This window comes from Sorex fumeus, unplaced genomic scaffold, assembly GCF_029834395.1.
Source record: "Sorex fumeus unplaced genomic scaffold, SorFum_2.1 ptg000034l, whole genome shotgun sequence".
Taxonomy (NCBI): Eukaryota; Metazoa; Chordata; class Mammalia; order Eulipotyphla; family Soricidae; genus Sorex; species Sorex fumeus.
The window spans coordinates 11,081,399-11,106,967 of NW_026606091.1; the positions used below are offsets into that span (position 1 = coordinate 11,081,399).

General features: G+C 39.7%; 1 protein-coding gene across 1 annotated transcript in view; it reads left to right on the forward strand.

Moving 5' to 3' along the window:
* The window catches only part of FOCAD (focadhesin), a 339,599-nt gene that overhangs the window by 276,574 nt on the left and 37,456 nt on the right, over positions 1-25,569 (forward strand). The window contains exons 26-33 of the mRNA XM_056117152.1: positions 4,348-4,464; positions 7,317-7,555; positions 10,805-10,894; positions 18,134-18,281; positions 20,402-20,521; positions 22,055-22,177; positions 23,362-23,439; positions 24,663-24,734. Of these exons, the coding sequence (XP_055973127.1) occupies positions 4,348-4,464; positions 7,317-7,555; positions 10,805-10,894; positions 18,134-18,281; positions 20,402-20,521; positions 22,055-22,177; positions 23,362-23,439; positions 24,663-24,734 (987 nt within the window). The remainder of the gene's footprint in view (positions 1-4,347; positions 4,465-7,316; positions 7,556-10,804; positions 10,895-18,133; positions 18,282-20,401; positions 20,522-22,054; positions 22,178-23,361; positions 23,440-24,662; positions 24,735-25,569) is intronic.

The window sequence follows — 25,569 nt, forward strand, 5'->3', positions numbered from 1 at the left end:
GTTGTTGCAAGCAAAGATGCTTACTCGTTTAAATTAAAAAAAAAAAAAAACAATCTAAAGAAGTGGGAGTTTGATCCCTGGCACTACACATGATCGATGAGCCCCACCAGGAGTGATTCCTGAATGCAGAGCCAGGAGTAAACCCTGAGCACCTCTGGGTGTTACCCAGTAACCCCTTCCCCTCCAAATGTGGTGTCTGAAAGCCCGTAGAATTGAAGGTAAAGTTTGAAAGCTGGGTTTCGGGAAGAACAGGAATGAAGGTAACTTGAGATATTTAAGTACAAGTGAAATTGAGCCATCTCAGCAGAACACCTCAATTAAGTTGGATCCACACTGGTCATTTACTCTCCTTGAATTACTCATTTAAGATTCAGAGTACTGGGGCAGGTGGTACAGCAGGTAAGGCACTTGCCTTGCATGCAGCCAGCCCTGGTTTGATCTCTGACACTGCATATTTTCTCCTGAGTAGCATTAGGAATGACCCCTGAGCACAGAGCCAGGAATGAAATAGCCCCTGAGCACCACCTGATGTGACCAACACCTTCTCCTCCATACCTGAGAGAGAGAGAGAGAGAGAGAGAGAGAGAGAGAGAGAGAGATTCAAAGTCCTATGAATCTCAGACCCACATGGTGGCAGGGTAGGATGAGTAGTTTGATTGAATATTTAACCAAGTTTATAGTAGTGGAGAAGGAAATATAGCACAGTGGGTAGGGCATTTGTGTTGCATGTGGCTGACCAGGGTTCAATTCCTCTGTCCCTCTCGGAGAGCCCGACAAGCTACCAATAGTATCCTGCCCACAGGGCAAGCTCCCCATGGCGTATTCGATATGCTAAAAATAGTAACAACAAAGTCTCACAATGGAGACGTTACTGGTGCCCACTCAAGCAAATCGCTGAACAACAGGAGGACCATGACTGTGACTGTGATACATATTATATATATATAATAAAATATATGTTACATGTTGGGAATTTAAAGAGGCTAAGAGATAATTTCATAAAGGATAAAAATATAGTTATGGACCAGAGAGAAAGTACAGCAGAAAGAGTATTTGCCTTGCATGTGTCCTGCCTGGATTCAATCCTCAGCACCACACATATGATCCCCTGAGCACTGTCAAAAGTGTCAGTAAACACAGACCCAGCTGGAAGAGCCAGCTATAAGTCCAATGTGTTATTTAAATTCCTAAAGAGAAAGATGAGCACTTTTAAAAGAAGAAACATTTCATAGAACCCTAGGATATTTCATCAGAGGAAAATGCTAAGTAGATATATCTCTCCAAAAATTATCTTGCCTTGCTCAGATAGAGAAGGGAGCTCCAAATAAAGGGTGCTGGGAAGATCTGTCCAGGATGGGAGATGCATGCTGAAAGTAGTCTATAGACAGAACATGATTGCTACCCAATGTCTCTTCTGCAGACCACAGCACCCAAAAGGAGAGATAGAACAAAAGGGAGTGCCCTCCCACAGAGGCAGGGTGGGATGGGGGATGGGAGGGGTAGGAGGAATACTGGGATTGGTGGGGGTGGAGAATGGGCACTGGTGGTGGGATGGGTACTCGATCATTGTATAACTGAAACCCAAGCACAACAACTTGTAAGTCTCTGTACCTCATGGTGTTTCACCAATAAAAAATAAATTAATTTAAAAAATAGTTATCTTGCCTTTCTAGGATCCCTTTATTTTGGTATTTATGTCAAATTACCAACTATACAGGCAATTAAAGTTAATTTTCCTTCATTATAATTGGAGGTGTAGTTAAAATTCTAGCCTTTTTTTTTTTAAGCCTTTTCGGTCACACCCAGCGATGCTAAGTGCTTACTCCTGGCTCTGCACTTAGGAATTATTCTTGGCCGTGCTTGGAGGACCATATGGGATGCTGGAGTGTGCAAGGCAAATGTCCTCTCTGTTGCAAGGCAAATGTCCTCTCTGTTTTTCTCACTCCGGCCCCATTCTAGCCTCTCTGATTCTTCTTTTATTCTCCTTGAAACCTGGAGTATATAAAATATTGAGAATTCACGCAGCCCTAATATGGGGTTTTGATTTTATTTTTAATGACTGACTGTTAATCAATACAAACTCAAGATGTCATTAGATTGAAACTTGTTTTCAAATCTTAATTCAAGTCTGCATTGGACCACCAATAACAGATCATTTTTAGTGTGTGTGTGGTGCCAAGGGTCAGACCTAGGCCTCACACATTGTCATGGAGCCACATCTCAGACCAGCAATGAAAACTCTTAAGAAAACCTTGTTTTACTTAAGGAATTAATTCCAAAGATATGCTCAATTCTATTGATTACCCCCACCCACTCACCCCTGTAGCCCCCTGATTTTTGAAAATTATTTGCCATGCATTTACAGTGTTATAGAATTTTAGGGATATGTCTCTATTATTTATGTAGAATGCATAATACCCACCAACACCCATCACCCATTACACTCCCATCACCCACACACAAAACAGCTCTACGTATTCCTCCTACCACCCATTTTCCTTCCATAACCACCTAAGGTTTCACTGAGTCTAGGAGATTTTTCTGATCTTTTATTATTTATTTTAAGACTGTTTCTTTTTTTTTAATTGAATCACCATGAGATAAAGTTACAAAACTCTTCATGATCAGGTTTCATTCATACAATGTTCCAACACCCATCCCTTCACCAGTGTACATTGCCCACCACCAGTGTCCCCAGTTTCACTTCCGCCACCTCCAACACTCCAGACTGTCTCTATGGCAGGTACTTTCCTTCTTTCTCCCTCTCTCTCCCTTTGGGCATTATGGTTTGCAATATAGACACTGAGATGTTATCATGTTGGTTCCTTTACCTACTTTCAGCACGCAGTTCTTATCCAGAATGATCATTTCCAACTATCTTTGTCATAGTGGTCACTAATATTAAGAAGTAGAATTAAGTGATCCCTTTTCTGTCCCAACTACCTTCTCCCCCAGCACTTGAGGCGGACTTCCAACTGTGGACCAGTCCTCCTGGCCCTTGTTTCTACTGTCCTTGTATATTAATCATAAATATATATACACATATATATTCCACAAGTGAGTGCAATCATTAATCATTCTATAGTGGACCAGTTGGCATTCCCAATAATAATGAAAGAGAGTCCCTTTCTCCCCATATCTGATTTTTTCATAGTTTGTCCCACCTGAATGTTGCCACGAGTGTTAATGGATGTTTTTTTACAACCATTACTTACTATGAAACATTTAAGGGAAGAAGGTTGAAACTACCTAGGGATGTTAGGGATTATTCTGGGCTCTGTGGTCAGAAATCACTCCTAGCCATGCTCAGGGATCATATTTAGTGTCAGAGAACAAACTAGATCAGCGGTATATAAGGTTAGCACCTTAATCCTTGTACTATCTCCCTGGCTTATCTTTCATATATGATTAAGAAGGTGCATGTTGTTGTACTAGGGGAAAAGGCAGCTCAGATAGAAAAGGGAGCACCAAATAAAGGGTGTTGGAAGGCTCCTCCCAGGATGGGAGATGCATGCTGAAAGTAGACTATGGACTGAACATGATTGCCACTCGATGCCTCTTTTGCAAACCACAGCACCCAAAAGGAAAGAGAGAACAAAAGGGAATGCCCTGCCACAGAGGCAGGGTGGGACGGGGGGGAGGGGATAGGAGGGATACTGGGATCCGTGGCAGTGGGAAATGGGCACTGGTGGAGGAATGGGTACTTGATCATTATATAACTGAAACCCAAGCACAAATGTCTACAACTGTACCTCATGGTGTTTCCCTAATAAGGTAAAGGTAAAAAAAAAGGTAAAGGCCCTCCCGTTGATCGTCGATTTGCTCGAGCGGGCCCAGTAACGTCTCCATTGGAGACTTTGTTGTTACTGTGTCTGGCATATCGAATACTCTCGGTAGCTTGCCGGGCTCTCCGAGAGGGGCGGAGGAATCGAACTCGGGTCGGCCATGTTGGCCACTTGTAAGGCGAACGCCCTACCCGCTGTGCTTGTTGTTTTGATTCTTGAATGAAAACAATGGTAATAGAAATCAAAAACGCTAGAGACGGTGACCAGAATTTTGCAGGCTGCTTTTTGATGTGTGTGTCTACATTTATTTTCTGGAGAACTCTCCTTTGGGTTACTTGAGCATCCCCTATTCTCTCACCTCATCTACGTTTTGCGTGAAAGGTAAAGCTTAATCTTGTTGATGCAGGCAAGGTGGTGTACTTGTCGAATACCTCTTCATGTCATTCAGGACTGGCAGGCAAAGTTTATTTTTTGACAGTAGCCTTTCACTATTTAACACAAGAGGGGCTCATACCTGAAGTCTAGTAATAATGCAGAGGCTTTTACTTTTTTCCATCTGCAGGTTCAACCTAATTTCCTTTCAATGAAAGAGTGGGTTTCTATGGTGCTTGATACTCTCCTGGTCATCGTGGATAGCCATTACCAACCCCGAGGACAATTTTTCTCCTGGTTTTATTATGTAAGTCTGAGCAATTAAAAATGATTTGGGGATGGAGGGATAGTATCCTGCTCATAGGATGTTTGTCTTACATGCAGCCAGCCTGGGTTTGGTCCCGGCACCCCTTATGGTTCCCTGAGCACTGCCAGGAGTGATCCCTGAGCACAGACCCAGAAGTAAGCGCTGAGCACCATCGGGTGTGGCCCCCCAAACAACAACAACCACCACAACCACAAAAAATGACACACAAATTCAGGGGCTGACATTCCTTTCAAAGGGTCATATGAATCCGGGATGTAGTGCAGGGGCTCCCAAACTTATTGAACCTCATGCCCACTTGTGAGGCAGAGGGAGGGGGTGACCCACTCAGTACCCCACTGAAAATTTACCTTCATTAAGAGCATGAACAGAAAGTGTCCTCCAGTTACACAGTTGTACCTGAGACTACTACCATCCCTCCTAGATTATTCTAGCACCCCCTTCCCGAGGGGTGGCTTTGCCCACTTTGGGAAACGCTAATATAGTGGTGTCTGGATTCCAGATTTAGCTATATATTAGAATCATGCGAGGAGTTTATATGTATGTATGTATGTATGTATATGTATTCTGTGTATGAAAAGATATGTAGGCCCCACTTCTGATTTAATTGTTTATATATCAGCATTTTAAAACGCTTTCTGGTTTATTTAACACTCAGTCACCATCAAAAACTACAGTTGTAAAATAAAAATTGGCTGAAGATTAGGGACCCCAAGCTTCTAGTCATAGTTTTGTTGTATTTCAGGGTATGTGACCATGAGCAATTTATTTGATCTCTCAGGACCTTTGTTTTCTTATTAATAAAATTTTTAAAAGTGGACAATATAATCACAGTGAATGTAGTCTTAGTTTTACCCCTTGTTAGTTCTATAATTGTTGTCCTGATACATACTTTACCCACGATCTTACTTTTTCTTACATGTAAAATAAAGCTAAAACACAGTGTTTTGCCAACTCTCTAAAAGATAACAAAAATTAAAATAAGTCAAGGAAAACAACGTTTTGAAAATAGAAATACTCTGTATGCTAACTAATGTTGTTGATCATTTTTACAATGCACCTGTTACTTAATCATTCTCTTTCTTCATGCCTATGTAAGATTTTGAAACGTTTTGGAAACATTTGTTTGGGTTTTGTCTTTCGTTTATTGCCTGCCGTACGTGCTTTATTTCTGTATTCACTTGGAATTGTTTTGGTTCTACCATATCACTGTCCATTGCTTAGGGAATTATGGTGATCATGGGACAATCAGCTGAGTGGCAGAGGATTATAGTTGATTTGAATAAAAATATAGCACAGGTCTTGAACTGTTGCTAAGATCATGAATTTAGCCTGAAACTCCATTGCCTTAGATCTTCTCAGCACCACATTTTGTATGTCTCTGCCCTCCTGCCATTTGGAAGTTCGGTATGTATTCATCTGGGGCTTAGGGTCTAGAAAAAATTTTTTACTTTGCTGCAGGACAAAAAAACATAACTTAGTCAATAATGTCAAATTAGAAGGGGGACTTTGTTCGGAGAAGTATTTCCTTTATAATAATTTGTTTCCTGTCAGAAGTTTTCTAATTTCTTTAACGTGGATTTAACAAACATGTAGAGTTTATATGAAAATCTTTGCAATAGTTATCTGGCTCAGATATTCACCAGCACAGGATATTGTATGAGATTTCTAATAATGCTGCTCAGTTCTTGCAAACCAATAAAAATAATCTCTTTACTAGCTAGCTTGGGGTTGCCCCTTACCTTTGTGATTTTTGCATTATTATACTTTTTCAAAATTTGGTTTCAGAAGTCACTTCCTTTATTTCAGTGACCTGGCAACTGGGGCATTTTGAGTAATAGTGCTATTACAATAGTGTTATATTAACTCAAAGAATATCTTAGCACATGTTTGATTTTTATCCTTAAAGTACTAAGGCTTAGAAAGCAAATTGTCATAGAATTAACAACACCTTTTCATGTGCTTTGACTGCAAGGGACAACACAGCCTTTACAGTGTGTCTAAAAATTTGAAGTGGATAATAGTGAGGAATGGTAAACGGGCTTTCTTCCCCACTTGAGACATATTTATAAAAGTATATCGTGTCTTCTGGAGTGCTCTAACATGGCAGTCTTGCAGAAGCTGTTCATACTCAGCTGCCCTGTCACTTTATTAGGGCTGTTACTCATTTCTTTTCCCATAATTACATATAGGAAGGGGCATATAGAGCTCTCCATTTCATTTTGAATAGCTGCTTATTGCTTTGTAACCAGAGGCTTTCAGGATTTCAACTTCCTTTTTAATTAAAAGGAATTAACCCCCTGTAGGAAATAATCCATCTACTGGGAAGCATTCCCACCAAAAATTTTAGGAGATCTGCCAATAGATCCCTGTGTTAAACTTACACTTATTCCTCCATACTGAACTTAAGCTTTCCCCAGCCCTGCCCCCGCTGCCGGCCCCTCACTCTGAAAAGTTCTGGCTTTCTGGACATTTATAATATGCCTTGCCGGTTTCTCCAAGCTTAGCTTCTCTCCGAGTTTGCATTATGTACACATATAGGTTTTTAGTACACCTAAAATTGTTTCGGGCTTTTTAGTGAGGGAATTCTTCATTGCTCTCACAGAGAACACTTAGTGTTCCTTTCCGTTTAAAAGGATACTGTTCATTAGCTGCTCTTGAGTAGCAGGTTGTTTCAATAGGCATTGAAATGTAACCTATAGACAAATAGAAATAGAATTAATTTTGATTTTTTTCTAAAAGAACTTGGTATTGTTTTATAGTTCTTTCCCGACAGGTGTACTTCCTTCATGTTTTAAACAAAAGACCAACCCCTGTTTTCTTTCTTTGGCTAGAAATCCTATTCTGGTGAGAACACTGCTAGTGCCATTGCCCGTTCTGCTGCCGCCACGGCTTTGTCTCTCCTTGTGCCCGTTTTCATTATCTCTTGCAAAGAGAAGGTTGAGGAAATCCTGAACATGCTGGCTGCCAGGTTACCTGGGAAACCAAGTGCTGATGAGTCTCAGGCTGTGCAAATCCACATGGGCCTTGCTTTGGGGATGTTTCTCTCTCGCTTGTGTGAAGAGAAACTCAGGTACAGTATATTAAAATATTCCTGCTTTTCCACTGGGTGATTTGGGCGAAAGATTTTACACACATACATACATAAACATTATATCTGAACACTGTGTGGGTGTTAAACTTTTTGAGATGGACAAGTTCATCCTTTATTCTCCTTTATGAGTGAATTTGTCTTTCCGAAATACCATCACTGAGATATTAATGTCTTTAAAGGGTTGCTCTTATTAAAGTGATTGATTACTTGAAAATCATTTCATGCTTAGATGAAAGCCCTGGATACATCTGTGTGATAGATAGGAGGAAAAGTCTAATCTCATGGTGCTATAAATAAAGAAAAGCTGCTTCTTCTTTTTTTTTTCCCAAGGTATAAGGGTAAAATAATTGCTGATCTTGTATTGATATGACTGTGAGGTGGGAGGAAAAGATTGGGTATCCCTGTGCTGGGTATCACTGAATCACCGGAACTGCATGTACCCAGTTTTAAAAATTACTTTTATCCTGTGCCCTGGCTACATTTTTATAATCCTTAAAGAGTCTTAATCTTTGCATATTATACTGTGTGCTTTATTTAGTTTGATTGCTCATTTTTGGTCTGCTAGCTTTACCCTTGAATGGAGCTAATGGAATATCAAAGACGCAGGTGGAAAATTCCACTAAAAGGGAAAGTTTTTGTGCATGAAGCTACTTTAGGTTTCTTTTTTTTGTTCTTTATATTTATTCTTGATTTTATAACAACTCTTATATATCCAGATTGATTATAGTGTGGTACAGCATGAATATTTGAGTATCATGAATATTTAGATGTCACAGACTTGGAATTTAGCCTCATTTTTCTGCATTGGAAATAAAATAGTAGGGAGTAATCTCCTGTTGTGATGTTAGATGTCCTTAAGCTTCCCTTGCCAGAAATTAAGTTTCTGTCCAGAGGCAAAACACAGTGTTGAGATGGATCAACTGGATGCCATTATGCTATATTTAGATTTCCGTTTGAAACCAGGGGTTAAGTTTACATTGGTAATTTCCATAGCTTGCACAGTCTCTAATATGTGAAAGCTTTAAGAACTGCTATTGATCTAAGGAAATACTATGTTTCAAATAATTATTTTTCAGCTCATGAAAACATCTGTCAAATGACTTAGTTGCAATCATTATATGAGACATATCCAGAAAATTCATTCTTTCCTGTTCACTGCATTACGTAGTCCTGATTCTGGACATTAACAAAAAGTCACCCTTTCATGTGATTTGCCTATTTTGTGTCTTATGAATGTGACCCTTACAAAGTATTTTTAAAAACTTGAAACTTAAAAGTGCGTCTAGAGAGACAGTAGAGAGGGTAAATCAGCTGTCTTGCAAGTGGCTGACCCAGGTCTGAACCCTGGCACCGCATATGGAACCCCCTCAGAGTGCTGTAGGGAGTGACTCCTGAGCACAGAGCCAGGAGTAAGCCCTAAGGTGTGGTCTAAAACCAAAAAGTAGTTAAAGCTTTAACGTGATTTTCCCCTTTTGCCATTGTGCTTCCAATGGGAGTCTTCTCCATATTTGTTCATGCCCTTCCTTTGGTATCTCTTCGAGTGTCTTAAAATGAGCCATCATGGGTTAGTTCCAGATAACTCATTTCATCCACTTCTGGCTTTGCCTCTGGCTCCCTGCTTCAGATTTAGGATCAGATTCTGATAGTGTGGGAACCTGACAAGTTTGCGTTTGTGGTTAATTCGATCATGCTACCTGGAGAAGTCTGAGGTGAGTCGCACAGAGCATTCATTCTTGGGTCCCAGATTTCTTCTCCGATTGTCTATTCTTCTGGTCTTTGCTCCTCAGAATATCCTGGGAGAAGGATACCAGGACTAAGTGTTCTTGAAATCTCTGTAAATTTTAACTTTGCCCTAATGATTTTCTGCTTGACAGCACCGTGCGCCCACACTGGACCAGTGTATTAATACTGCAGTACACTATCCATAGCTCCCACCCCTCTCATTTCTTAGAGCAGAGGAATAGGAAACCTTTTGATCCTAATACATATTTTGCTAAATGTTCAAAATGCCACTGGATAATGACTTGCCTTTGTTTTATTTTAAACTTCTGCCAGTCCCAGATTAAAGTATTTTGAAATTGTTGACTCCGACTAGTCAATAACATCAAATAATTGGCCCCAAATAGACCCTTAGGGGAACAGAATTAGGAAAATATGTTGATCTTGGGCATGAAAAATCACCATGTGGAAGAGAATTATGACAACCAATCCATTTTTTGCTAAGGCTTATGAAAAAGGCATCTGAATTTAAATTCCAGCCTAAAATTTATTCAGAATGCATCTTATCCCAAAGCTGCTTGTTCCTGTCATGATTCCCAGAGGATACTGGTATGTTCTCTTTAGCATTTGTTTAGGATATTTAACAGTATTTTTACTGCAGAAACTAACTATAATAGTACTTATTTAGTCAAAACTATTAAAATTCACTTGGGGTGTGTGTGTGTGTGTGTGTGTGTGTGTGTGTGTGTGTGTGTGTAATCCTTCATTTTGGGCAAAACCACTATATTCTTGGTTTTGAGAAGACATTATGTAAAGTGCTCTCGGGCTGGCCAGCGTTCCTGGGACTGCATTCCTCTGAGTGTGGTCAGAGGCAGCAGCATGAAGGAAGGAAGGCTGACATGCAGGAACCCCTTGATAATAAAGTGTCAGTGATGAAGCCCACAACTCTACCTGAAGTAAATAGCCAGAGAACTGCTTTTCCATTTTAGTTTATTTTACAAGGCTTGGTTCTTACCAAAACAATTAGAGGGAAGATCAATTCCTGTTCAGAAGGCAGGAAATAATAGAGCTGCTTTCCCCCACTCCTTTTAAAAAATGCATATAAACAAACTGAACTTATAGCCTTTACACTTAAGTTATGAAGACAGACAGCTGTCATTGCAAGAGATTGGAAATGATTACTGATAATATTAGCTTACTGGGTATTTTGAAAAAAAAACTAGGTAAACATCTTAGAAAAAGTTTTTAAATTCTCACTAGCTCTTATTTCTCAGTGATTTAAACTTTGAGTCAAGAAATGCAAAAATAGTTGTTTGGGGTTGTTAATTTGTACTTTATAATATTTAAAAGCCTTATATTGAATAAATTCTAATTGTATTTTTTTTCAAAATAACCTTATAAGTCATCATATTGTCATTACCTTCATTTTAAAAATAAATTCAAGAATTTTTAGTAAAAAATAATAGACTATTGAATAATTTTATATGATTTATTTTCCTTGGTTCTTAGTGATATGTCTGGACAACAAATGAACCTTCTTCTAATGAAGTCTCTGGATGCCCTGGAAAATTGCTGCTTTGACACTAGTCTTGAATACAAGTATGTTGATTCCATTTTCTTCCTAACAGATACAAAGATTGATTTCATTCTTGAAAATGTTTCATTTTCTGGTGAAATAAATATTTATAGACCTGATGTTGAATCCCTGTGCAGAGCTTTCAGTATCAAAAATCTATAATTAAAATTTACTTTTTCTGAAAACAGTGTTTCAGTAGTGGGTAATTTGCTTTGAAACAAAGCAAAAAATGCTATTCTGTGACTGTCCTTAAATTACTAATGCCTTGGTTCTGTCTTAGACTTACCATAAAAGGCGTATTTTTAGTGACTTGTGTCCCCGACTTAACCTTTTCAAAGATATGTTGAGAGACAAAGAGATAGTACTGTAGGTCAGGCACTTGCCTTCCATGTAGCTGCCCTGGGTTCAGGACCAGTCACCATATATGGTCCCCTGAGCACTGCCAAGATTGATTCCTGAGCACAGAGCTAGGAGGAATCCTGAGCACAGCCTGGTGGGGCCCCAAAACCTGAATAAATTGAAACATTTCTTTGAAGAGCCTTTTTTTGACTCATCATTTAGATTTCTCTGTGAAATCTAATGGCTAGAAAGTCAAAGCAGAAACAAATAGATGTTTTGGGGGCTCCCAGCCTCCTCAATATTTGTAGATCTTTTTCCCACTATAGACAATGTACTTTTTAAAGGATTTTTTACCTATGAAACTAAATATCTTAATTCATTTTTTTCATGCTGGTCATAGAACAAAACAAAAATAATAGGGAATAATCACCCAAAAATACCCTGAGTCAGAGGGGGAAATAGTGCTAGGCAACATACGTGAGGTTCTGATTTCCATCCCCAGTAACATGTACCCTACCCTGCCCCAGTACCACTGAGTGTGGCCCTGGTGACCCCTCCCAAGAACAAGCAGGAGGGGCCTCAAGACCCCATCTGAGCACTGCTGGGTGTGACTCCTACTTTAAAAAAAATTTTTTAAGCATATTTGTTTAGTAAATATGTAACCTTTCAGTTATTTTATGTGACTTGTATGGAAGGCTTGTTTTAATAGTCTTTTTATAACAGTAATAGAGACTTGTTTATACCTACTATATACCTACTAATGGCAGTAATAGTGACACTATTAAGGAATTATTTTCTTTAGTTCCACATGTTTTGAAACATTCCACATGTTATATTACTAATAATATAACAGAATAGTGACAGTATTAAGGAACTATGTTTTTGACTTCCACGTGGTTTGAAATCTCATGTTTAAATTCTCTGATATCTATTGTTCCTGAGGAATTCAGCACATTATAAGCATAACCTGCAATTTATTAATTCACTTGGTTCTTGCAGTTATGGCACTGAGTTAAATAGGAGTTAAGTGAGCATTTACCCTTCCAGTCTTTAGGAACTTAAAGAGCAAAAAAGTGAAGACCACCTAGCCTGCTAGGTTTGGGCTAACAAAAGCGAAATGATAGAAGTAGCTGCATAGTTCAAGTCCTTATGAATGAAGCAAAAACTTCACTTAGTAGGTGGTAGTTAAGAAATCTTTCAGGTTGCAGGCTAAGGTTGGATAAGAACATTGATACCCACCTAGTTTATCAAACACTTTAGAGATTAAGTGACATCTTAAAGAGTGTTGTTTTGAGTATGGGAAGAGATGGGGAGGAGCACAATGGAAGTCTTTTGAGGAGAAAATGATTAATGGGTAGGACAAGGCCGTTTGTTTTGAGTGAGATTATGGGCCTCATTCAGGTGTTGATGTTGCCCTTCTTATAACCAAGGAGTAAGATATTTACTATGTGTGTCTTTCTGTCTCTTTTTCTTACAATTCTTCCACCAAAAGTGAGCATCATATCTGTGCTCAGATTGCGAAGTTGGGGAAAGTGGAATAATATTCATCTGTTATCTCCATTGGTTTACAAAAATGTTGTTTGAATAAATGGAGGACTGCAGGGATAACTAAATGACCCACAGGCTGGGTGTTCAATGCATTTTAAACCTTCACAAGTCTATGGGCCCGAGGGATAGTACAGTGAGTGGGGCATTTGCCTTTGTCAACCTGGTTTCAATCTCTGGCATCCCATATGGTCCCTCAAGCATGGCAGGAGTTATTCCTGAGTGCAGACCCAAGAGTAACCCTGAGCATTGTTGGATATGGCCCCAAAACAAAACCCTCTCAAAAAAAAACTTCACAGATCTAAACATATTTAACTTAAAAAAAATTTTTTTTATTGTTATCACTAAGATTCTTTTTTTTTCCTTTCTCCCCCTTTTTTTTTCTCTTAGTGGTTTGGCAGGACTTCCTCTGTGCTCAGGGATCACTTCAGAGTTGGGGCAGAGGCAGGGAGGCTCAAGGGTTATATGCAATGCTATTAATCAAACCCAGGTTTTCTTGCATGCAAGGCAGGTGCCTTGCCCCTTGTACTGTCTCTCTGCTCGTCTTTCTTGCCTTCTTAGTGAGCAATGTGTTTGAGAGAGGAAAGGAGTATCAAAAATGTTCTTTCATTAAAATCTTATGTTATTCAAAATTATCCTCCCTCCCATCCTCTTCTATTCTTCTTAGTGTTTTATGGGTATTGATAACTTGTTCTCTTTAGATACAGGTTCATCTTATACAGAGCAGCTGCATATGGTATGAGGCATATCCACTTTCATTTCTCATTTCTCATGTAATTAAGTCCTGGTTACTAAAACAGAAATCATCACTTTGGTTTACAGATAAAGAGAGTCTCGAAGAGGAGACTGGTTCAAGGTCATACTGTATGTAGGAGAGTGAGGAAAGGAACCTCTCTTATCTAATGTCAAAGCCATTTTTCTTTCTCTTGAATGGAGGATTTATGGAGAATGGAGAATACATCTCAATAGAAAGCAAGTTGACACTTGATAGTATGGTATTACTTTGTTTTTGGTTTTGTTTTGTTTTTTTTTCTCAATTGTGGCATTCAGGTATTGCCCATATTCAGAATAAAAAGTGAAAAGGACTAATTCTTAGGGCTGTGGAGATAGTACAATGGGTAGGGCACTTGCCTGGCAAGCAGCCAACCTGGGTTTGATCCCCAGCACCCCATTATAGTTTCCGGGCTCTCCAGGAATGATCCCTAAGCACAGAGCCAGGAGTAAAAAGGTAAAAGGTAAAGGCCCTCCCGTTGATCGTCGATTTGCTCGAGCGGGCCCAGTAACGTCTCCATTGGAGACTTTGTTGTTACTGTGTCTGGCATATCGAATACTCTCCGTAGCTTGCCGGGCTCTCCGAAAAGCCCGGAGTAAGCCAGGAGTAAGCCAGGAGTAAGCCCTGAATATTGCTGCGTGTGACTCAAAAAACAAAACAACAACAGAAAAGAAAAAGCAATTCTAACTAGGTCCAGCCTCCTGGCATCTGATGAAATCGCAGGAGTCTAGGGCAGTGTGCACCCTACCCCCTCCCTGCAAGTGAAATAATGGAAACATTACCAGGACTTAGTTAATAGATCTGGGAGCACGCTACCTCAAGTGACAGAACTCACCCAGAGCAAATTCACCACGCTTCCCTGATTTAATGGACTTATCCCTGCTGAGAAAAGCTGCCAGCACCTGGACTGGTCCGTGTTGATTGTATTGCTTACATTTTGCTGCCATCTAGTGGACCGTACTCTACCACGGCACTCCTCACAGCACTAACTAGGCATGTTATCCATCACTGACCCCAGTATTGGTTAATTGTTATTGAGCTTTTGCAAATACGATAAGGTTTGCATAGTGCTTTGTAAAGGGCAGAGTGCTATACAAATGTTAACAATTATTAGAACTAATTATTAGATGGCCTAGTACTTAATCTGCAGAATTGTCTGCAATTAATGAGGGAATTGAAGATTCCTTTCTGGTTAATTTTAGAAAACTATATCATTATATTTCAGTTCACATAGCAACACATACATCAGAATGGCATAGCTCTGAAGTCTCAGAGTTTCTTTTCATCAGTGATATTTCAATATGGTTGGATAAGAGATTCAAACAAGTAAGACATGTAGGAAATTTTAAAACTCCCTTTCTCATTTTCATATGTTAGTACTCTAATAGAAAATTTATGTTCGCAACTTTCAAGCCTTAATTTTATACATACTCTCACACTTTGTTTTTATTTCATTCAAGACACCGACACATAACTCTTTTTTGTTTTCATGGGCAGAAAATGTAAGAGCTCTCTCTGCCTGAGCTATTTTGGGTTGAGTGCTGGCAGACGTCACAAAGGGAAGCTAGAGTGAAGCGAATGTGTGGAAAGACTGAACTAAGCACCTGGAACTAACCTTAAGACTTAGGACAAAAATAAACATATTAAAATGCAGAAGATTTGGAAATCAGATGGAAACATCAGTAATATAGCTCTAGGGCTGCTTTTTGTGTTACATACTAGAAAAAAATGAGACAAAGTAAAAAGAAAACTGTGTAGAAGGTCAATAAATACATTTATCTTACTTATTGACACGTGTAGGTCATGTTATATGTGATATATATTGTAGTAACCAAATTTTTATAATGATTAGGATCATTAGTAAATGCTAAACTTACCCAAGAACTACTGTGATAATTCTTAGGTAAAAATGGATCTTTTTCCCAGTGTCTTTTGAGATGGGAGAGGAGGAGCTTTGATTCAAGGGTGGGAGATTTTTATGTGTCCTAAACAGTCCTCAAGAGCATGACTTGGACACCTACATTTTTGTCAAGAAAGGTGAACTTCAATACTGACTTGATCTTTGAGAGGTATCTATTTTCCCACAAAACCCGGTGTCCCCTTTTTCAAATTGTTCTCGCAAGATATAGAAATTGGCTTTCTTGACTGAATCCTTAATGATGTCCTCAGCGAATTTTACAATCAGAAATTGTGCCTCCAAGAATGCATAAGAATTGGGGCTAGATTGTAGCTCAGTCAGTGGTAGAGCTCTTAATCTTCCATGTATATGTGAAGTCCTAGGTTTGGTTTCACAAACTCCCAACCCCCCCCCAAAAAAAATCAATCTTTAACGTCCCCCTCCCTTGCCAAAGAAAAAGGAATCTTTTTTTTCCCTATGTCTGTACATCTCTTCCCTCTGAGTCCTCCTGAATCTCTGCTTTTGGTCAGTTCTTTGGTATTCAATAAATATTGGTTAAAAACCTGTCTTCGCCAAACTGTGTACAAGGCATCACTGTTCTGTGGTAATGAGAAAAAAAATAGAAAAGACACCCATTCCCGTGGAACTTGCCGACTAGTGAGGGATTCAGACAATAATCTGATCCTCACCAAATAATCCTCATCAGAGTTTATAATTAAAAGTGTCTGAAGTAAATTAGTACAGGTGCCAGGGGAGAGTACTAAAGAGATTCCCTGCCGGGCAAGGGAAGGTGTCCCTGAGGCAGTGACATTTGAAATCTGAAGCATAAGGAGAAAGCAAAAAGACAAGCTATTCAAAACATTAACCTGACTTTGTGTCTTTGTCTAATTCTTCCCAATTTTTCAATTGTATCCTTATAGAGGAGGCAGTAGAAACAAAATAAAAAACTTCCTAGTAGATGAAACAAAGGCTTTAAATTTATACTAATTAAGAGCAGCCTTTTTTCTTCATCAAAATATGGTTGTCTCACAGGCAGACCGTATGCAGGTGTTAAAGGCTGATTTAGGGTTGCCAATGCGTGATAGTAGTTGAACTTGCCGTTTAGTTCATATTAACTGGAACAGCAGTTCTGCCTGACTAATGATGAGTTATCACCAGAGTATCTTCTTTACAAAGAATTTTTGAATGTCAGACTGTGATACATTAGAAAGTAGAAAAGCACACTTGGGAAATAATTGCCTTCTTACAGGCATTTCACCAGGGCACCGTGTCAGGCACAAGAGGGGCCTTGGGTTTGGCAGATGGAACAGAGGCCTCCAATCAAAAGTCGCCATCTTCTGTGCCTGCTATTCTAGGGGCTCTTTGCATGAGCATGAACAAGTCCTGAGGCCTCTCGAGCTTTGATGGGTGTCTCTTAACTCATGTGGACACTTGCACGAAGGTGTTTGGGAGCAAGTAACTAACTGTAGCACTGTCTGTAGCACTGTCCTCCTATTGTTCATCGATTTGCTCAAGCGCGCACCAGTAACGTCTCCAAGGTGAGATTTGTTGTTGCTGTTTTTGCCATATCGAATGCACCATGGGGAGCTTGCCAGGCTCTGCCGTGCGGGCAGGATACTCTCAGTAGCTTGTAGGACTCTCCAAGAGGGACAGAGGAATCAAACCCAGGACGGCCACGTGCATGGCCAACACCCTACCCCCTGTGCTATCACTCCAGCCCAAGTAACTAACATGTTTAGGAAATTATGGGAAGTTGCTTGATGCCGGATAACGGGAGAGATACTGTTTCAGAGTAAAATGATATAGTATACAGGTACTGTGTGTTACTAGAGAAACTATTTGAATAGTGTTCTTAGGCAGCAAACAAGAGGAAGACAGCAGAGTGATTTTGGAAAAACTCAGCATTTCCTTGACTCAGGGGAAAATCACTAAGCACCATGAGGACAAAAACATTAATTTTTTTTTTCTTTTAAACACGCTGGCTGCATTATCTTATCAGACTAACCCAGAAGTTTTCTTGGGGAACAATTCTTTTCTTTAAATGAATATTTATTCTTTCAGGAGAGTTGGGGCACAAAGCCCACGCTTCCAATTGAATTGTCACATGGGGTAACTTTTGACAAGCCTGTCATTTGTCCATTTTCTCTTCTGACCCAGTGTACTTGGAGGGATCAGAGGGGAGAAGAGGATTAATGTCATTGTGCACAGACAAATACAGTTTCTTGAAGAAAGAAATTCCACTTGTTGAAGTTGACTAGGAAACATGCAGTACCTCACCATCCTGCCTGGCATTTAACCCGCCCTGCCCTTAGTCAGATAGCCTCCACTCACATCCTGGAACAGAGCCTCTTCTCTCCTCAGGCAGTTAGTCACAGGACACTCGTCCTGTGTCACTTTGGTGGGGAGAGTACCACAGCCCTTTTCTCAGCACACACACATCAATAGAGAGGGTTTGACTTGACCTTTCCTGCCACCTCCTCTCTTCACCATAGAGCTGAAGTTAAGCTCTTTCAGACTTTCATTTTTCTCCAGACAGGACACAGCACTTTGATAAGCCAGAGACATCAGTCAAGACAGAAAATTTTTCTTGAGGGAAGAAACTGACTCTACTTGTGTTTCTCCGGGATGGCCTGGTGGCAAGTTCAAAGGGAAGAGCAATTGTGGGGAATCCCTAGGGTTTTAACGCTTCACCTTTCTCTGTCCTCCAAGCACGGGCTGTATTTTGGGAGTTGGACTTGTTCTGTCCTTCATGAGCCACAGCAGCCAAACAGAGTCTCGCGTTCACGTGGCCGCCTCCCTCCGGAAGCTCTCTGCGTACCTGGATGACAGTGGGAGCCAGAGCAGAACCTTCCAGGAGGTAGGTGGGGCAGTGGGAACTAATTCCTTCCCTTTGATGCCATTGTTGTTTTGTTTTGTTTTGTTTTGTTACCCTGTTTTCCACTTCACACATTTGGGTAACCTGGAAATTAAGTTTTCCCTCAGTTTCAGCTGGGATAAAAACACGTCTGAAGGGCAAACAACCAATGCTAGGCTTTCAGAGTATGCAGCTATTTAACCCAACTCAGGCTTATAGGTGGCATGGAAGATAAGAACTCATAGTGAATGCAAAAACCAATGTTAGCAGCACTTCGAAGGTAAGCTGCTATTTATGGAGGAAGGTTAACTGGAGAATTTTTTAGAAGAGCATTCACACCAAATGGAACTGGAAAAAATGAAACTCATAGGGGAGTTTTTAAGAAACTGTAGCACTATCCTCCCATTGGTCATTGATTTGCTTGAGACTTGTTGTTACTGTTTTGGGCATATCGAATACACCACGGGGAGCTTGCCAGGCTTTGCCGTGCAGGCGGGATACTCTCTTAGCTTGCCGGGCTCTCCAAGAGGGACGGAGGAATCGAACCCAGGTTGGCCACTTCCAAGGCAAATGCCCTACCTGCTGTGCTATCACTCCAGTTCTTTAAGAACTATAGATTATAATGGTATTTGAAGCTTTTTTCTTTCTTTTTAATAGCAACTAGCTTGAAAATTGAGGCAATTCCCTTTACCATACATACTGAGAGAGTTTTTTGTCATGGTGTATATGAACATAGGTCATTCATATAACACACAGCTGTGTAGTAAGCATGCTTGAAAGAAGCCTCTTGGGCCTGTGTCTCTGTTTGGCCCTTGTGAAGCAGAACTGTCTTTCCTGTTCTTGGAGAGGAGCCCAGGCCGACCTCCTAGCCTGACCAGATTCTCTCTCTGTTTAGAGCAGACCCTGTTTTATCCCCTCATGCCCAGGACTATTGATATGTACATAATAACTGCTGTGTTTCCCTGCTCTGCCCTCTGCTTTTAGCAATAGGACTTGTTGAATTGGTAAATTTCTTTGGGGCACAGAGCACTGAAGTTTTGTTTTACAGCATGCACACCGTTTCCATTTATAAAGCAGCGTGAAGTGTGATTTAGAAGCATACTGGTTTTTGTTTGTTTGTTTAGCCTACAGAGACATTTTTACAACCGAAGAGCAATTTGATTAATAACTAAAAGCAAGATTTTATAAATATATATATATATATATATAAATGTTCCCTCTCTCTGCCTTGATGTTATCTGGTTTATGAGACCTTGGGCAGACAGTTTTGTGTTTTTTCTCTTCTTTGGTGGTTCATTATTGAATTTCTACCTTAGAAACTGCTTCTTTTTTTCAAGCTTTATCAACTCCCAGGGCTGGAAGTTGAAAATTTTCACCTTGTCTTAACAGTATTTCCATAATGGAGGGCTTCATCATGGCCATATGAGGAAGAAGAGAGGAAATGATCCACTTCGATTTATTAGTAAAGATTTAGGCCCAGCACGTTGGTTGACATGCCCAAGGTTATTTGGTCAGTAAATGGTCAATTTGACATACACCTACCTCAGCATTGTCTCCACTGCCAACATGCTTTCTCATTTCTGCTTTTTTTCATTTATTCATTGACTTATTAAATTCCCACCTCAACACTATGAAATAACGAGTATTATCTCCATCTTCAATTTATCTGACTCTTAAATCCACACTCCTCTTCCATCTTTCTCCTTCTACTAGAGAATCTCATTGTAGCAGTGATGCACTGTTTCAACTTTCCCCTTCTGTTTGACTTTGGATTCAAGCACATGACAATCAGTAGTGCCCACAGGTAATAAAAATCAGCTACTGCTGTCCACATTTGTATTTCTTCAGGAGCTGGTGAGACTTGTTAGAGTCTGAAGAACTGGGTTAAAATGTCAGTCCTATCACTTGCTAGCCTCAAAGTTCTTAACTGTAAGATGGGAATAATGATTCCCATCTCATAACACTGTCCTGAAGTTAGGCAGCAGGCAATGCGCCTTGTCTAGGGCAGCCGTATTGGAATCCAGTCCTGACCCTGACAAGTTTGACAGAATATTGTGTCAACCAAACTGCATCTCTTATTTTCCCTCAGAGAAGAAATCTTTTCCTGCTGTCTCTCCTCTCAGGTCCTCGCCTATACCCTGAGCTGTGTATGTTCGTCGGCATTCAGCGCTGGGATTATTGAGGCAGCAGAGGCAGAAGATATCATGAACAAGCTTCGACTGTTGGTAGAGAACAACCAGCAGGTTGGAATGTGTGCCCGTATTATTTTCCTGTGTGGGTCTCGTGCTGCTGCTAAGTCTTTAATTTTTACTTACTCTGAATTAGACTGTAATGGGATATTTTCCATGCCCAGAACTGAGCTGTTTCTGTTTTCTTCTACTATGGCTGTATCTCACATCACAGATTTTTTTTTCTTTTCTCTTCTACTCCCTGCCTTTTGTTGGCATCTTTTTCGTTGGCTAAAAGAGTACAAAAGTCTTTTCCTCTTCAGCTATTGCTCTGAGTATAAAAACTCTTAAAATGCATTGCTAGGGATAATATTAGCATTTTTAAGACCTGAGGCAATGACATGTAAAAATATGAATACATAGAGGATTTTGATTAGATGAAACTAGCAAAATCAAGACAGAGAATCTTTACTCATGACTGAATATGTATAGGACAGTTTAAGTACCTATCAAATTTGTAAATTCAATTAAATACCCTTCAATCCTAAAAAGGAACTTCTGACATGCTATCACAGAGATGAATTATTCTCTGTATATATTATCATTGTTACATTGTTACTGTATTATACAATACAATAATACTGCATTACTTTATTTAGAGAAAGCACTTCAAGCAATCGAAAGTATAGATACAGTAAGTCAAATAAATAGTGATTGCCAAGGGCTTGGAAAAGATTGGATGGGGAGTTATTTTATTTACTTTTTAGTGAGAATAGAGTTTCTGTTTGCAAGAGGAAAATAGTTATAGACATGGATGATGATGATAATTGCACAGAAATATGAATCTATTTAATATAATTGATCTCTGTTCTTAAAAGTGGTAGAGACAAGGGGACCAGAGCAATAGTACAGTGATTAGGATGCTTGTCTTGCACATAGCTGTCCTGGGTTCAATCTTCAGCACCCCATATGGTCCCCTAAGCACTGCCAGGAATGATTCCTGAGTGCAGAGCCAGGAATGATCCCTGAGCATTGCTGGTGTGGCCAAAAAGAAAACAAATCAGTAAAAAAGTGATAAAGATTATAAATTTATATTATATGCATTTTGCCACAATTTAAAAATATTTTAAAAATACATCCTTATTCCACATGTCACTGAAGTCTCTTATTTGACTTTTTTCTTTCTCCAAATAGTGTCCGTGATAGGTTATTCTAAGTTCACTCGTATTATTACTATTTTATGGCTCTCTGCCTTCCCTCTCGCACTTAGTAAATGTTTCACAATACCAAAATGTAGCATTTGTTTATGCTGTGTTCCTTATCGGAAACTTTGTCTTCTTAGTCAAAATTTGTGTGATCTACCTTGGAATATCATCCTAATTCTTACTGAGAATTTTGGATCATGTAAGCCAAGTTACTCAATAGTGCAATATTATAGTCTTAAAATAAACCTTTCAATCTGTAAATCTCCAGTTTTCCAATGACAAAGAATGTGCCAGTATTAAAGGGAATGTGTGGAAGCGCTTGTGTTGGTATATGTCAGCACTCTTGGTCTGAACATTTGTTCTTTCTTCTTACCCCTTGTTTTTATTTATTTATTTATAACAGACTTCAGGTTTTGCCCTGGCATTAGGAAACATAGTCCATGGTTTGTCTGTGTGTGGACACGGAAAAGCTGAAGACTTGGGCAGCAGACTGCTTCCTGCCTGGATCAGAATCGTTCTAGCAGAGGTACAGGCCGCCTACATGGGTTTTCTTTTTCCTTTGTATAAAGTGAAAAGTGCCGATATACTGGACCACATGCTCCTAAGAGAATGTGGTCTAGTATAGCTTACCAAGCATACCTAGCTTACCAAGCATAGGTACTTTCAAAGAAAACATGTAATTTTATTTGTTTTTGAAAACATTTTCTTCTAGTTTAGGTAACGTGGTTATAATAGTGTTAATATTTATGGTTTTGGCGTGTAAAATTATTCACCTTCACCATCACCAGGGTTCCCAGGATCCTCCCATTTCTACTTCTCCTCTTCCTTCTCCCTCACTGACTCCCAGCTTGGTAACCAGAGGTTTGAGTTTTGTTTGTCTGTTTGTCATTTAATTTTTATTTTATAAAATTGTTCATGATGATTTGTTATATTCAGTATTCCGACACCAATCACAGCACCGTTGCACCTTCCTACCACCATTATGGTAACCTGAGTTTTATCATCACAGACCAAGGACTTGTTATCATTAGATACTAAAGAGGTAGAATTTTAATGCCTTGTAAAGGAATCATACACCCTGTCTACGACTACAGATATTTAATGCCTTGTAAAGTATACATACATCCTGTCAATAATTATAGATCTTTTTTAAAAACTGGCAATTTTGTCAGTATTTTAATTTTAAAGCAATATTGCAGGGTTTGGGTTGGTTTGCTGGTTTGTTTCAGGATCTCGCAAGTGGTACTTGGGGTACCAGGGGGTCTCTGCCAGTCATACTTGATCAAGCAGCCATATAAGTCAATGCTAGAGGCCAGGGATGCAGAGTTGCCCAGGTCTACCCCAGTGATGCTCACCAAGGCTGCTCCAGGGCTGCTCCTGGTGTTGCCCCAGAGAGGGGGAGCCATACCAGGGTTCAAACTCCGATCCTAGCATGCACCTGGCTACAGAGCTCTTTCCCGTACTCAGTATTGTGGTTTTGAGGGCGGGGGGAAGGTGGGGGAAAAAAACAAGAAGCCACCTATGGGTCGAAGACCTTTAAACCTTTTACTTTATTCAAATCTGCGCCATCTTTGGTTCAATGATACAGGTTATGTTGACCCTGTAGATTTAGCACCCTTTCGACCACTGATTTCTCTGTGATGTAATCTGTTATGCAATGCACATCCAAGGACTGCTTCCCTCTTGACGTACACCATTTTTTGTTTTCAGAGCACTCCTACTATGCTTTGTTTGGCAGCTCTTCATGGCATGGTGGCTTTAGTAGGCTCAGAAGGAGATGTAATGCAGGTAAAAAAAAAAGCGGGGGGTTGGGGGAGACGTAATGTATTCATTACCATAGCAAGAGCAGAATATCCAATATATCAGGAGAGAAAAATATGTATTTGGATGGTCGTGGTTATAATTGGACTTTTCAAAGCTCTGATGTGTGAAAACTTGCTCAGTCGGATTTCTCCTACAGAGATTTACTCCTAATTTAATTTGGTTTGAAGCCATTTAACCTATATATTTCTAAATTCACGTTTAATATATATATAAATATTGTTGCCTGCTAGGAAAAATGACAGAATCATAAAAATATTTTAAATTCATTCATAGAAAACTGCTTTATATATATAATTTTAAATTTATATATATATACATATATATGATTGTTCATTTTTTGTTTGGGGACCATGTGCTTGAGAGCTACTCCTGACTCAGTGCTCAGGGGACCACATGGTGCTGGGAACTGAACCTGACCTCCTGGATGCATAGCATGCAACAAGCCCTTTAAGCTGTCTCTCCAGCCCAAGTTTTTGTGTGTATAATTGTGTCTGGAAAGAGAGCAACAAAACTTACAGCCTTGTTCACAGCCAGTCTCAGTTCAGTCCCAGGACCTCTTAGTTTCACAAACGTTGCTGGGAATAGCCCCTGAGCACCACCAAGTGTGGCCCAAATTCAAAAAAATAAAATATTTTATAAATAATGTTTTCTATGGGTTGGAGCAATAGTACAGCAGGTAGGGTGTTTACCTTGCACGTAGCCGACTTGGCCGACCCGAGTTCGATTCCTCCATCCCTCTCAGAGAGCCCGGCAAGCTACCGAGAGTATCTCACCCGCACAGCAAAGCCTGGCAAGCTACCTGTGACATATTTGATAAGCCAAACACAGTAACAAGTGTCACAATGGAAACGTTCCTGGGCCCACTCAAGCAAATAGATGAACAATGGGAGGACAGTGACAGTGAATGTTTTCTACAGTAGACATATGTATATTTAGGTTTAAAAGGAGTTTCTTTGTTCATAAAGAAAAAGTAAAGATTTATTGAACAGCTGCAATACTCCAGCTCCAAACTTCAGTTAGGAAATCAGTAATCAACCCTGAGTCTTTACCCTTAAGAAACTCACATCTTTTGTTTTGAAATACAAAAATTACATGATAAGTTATCCCATATCTCGGTATACTGGGGATATAATTCTTTACCTTTTTGTAGAGATTTGAGGTAGATAATTTCTTTGTTTTTCTTTCAGCTGAAGTCAGGAGCCACCCAGACTTCTAATTTTCAAAACAAACTTAATGAAGTCATTAGAACCTTAACTCAGGTGAGAGAGGCCTGGGGTGGGGATGCAGTTGCGCCCTCTTGTTACTTTACTCTTCTCCTGGAAAAATCGGAAATCTCCGAACTCATGAAGTGTCTGAGTTCAGGGGCATCTGACTCGTGTGTACTTCCCCTGGAAACAGAGAAAGCGAGCATTCTTGAAATAACTTATGTTGGCATTAAGTTATTTTAAGTTTCCCTTAAAAATTAAAACCTGACCCTGCTAGGAATGTCAGGGCCTCAGGACAAGGGGAAGTGGAAAGTGATCAAAGGGCAGGGCAGGTATCTAAGCTCAGTGGTCAAGTGGAACCAGTTCAGATGTCACTGAATAAAAGTATCAGGTAAATCATTGTCAGCCTTATTCCTGGCTGAAGAACATAGTCATCTGCTGAGAGATGATTTTATATTTTAATATTTTTACTGCGTTGGGTTTATTCTGTAGAATTTGGTAATACAGAATTGAAAGCAGTGGGGGGCTGGAGAGGAAATCACTGAAGGCTTTCCCAACCTGAAACAACCCTTCCTAAAATTTGGTTCTTTTCAAGAGTTTTTTATTTTTCTGTATAATTTTTATTCTCGTGATTTGTGCTTTTAAGCGCCAGCATGAATTCATCCATGCTAAACGTGGATATCCTCAAAAATATTTCTCCTGAAGCTTAAGTAGCTATAAATGAAAAGAGAAAACTATATGAAATGAACTCAAGCAGTGAAAGGTATCAGGGAAGAAGGCTTCCACGCCATGTTCAGGGAACTCCTTTCGGAAATACTCAGCTGCTTATGAAGGCCCAGTGGTTCAGTGCTCAGACTTGGCATCGCAGTGTAATTTGGACCAGTGATTC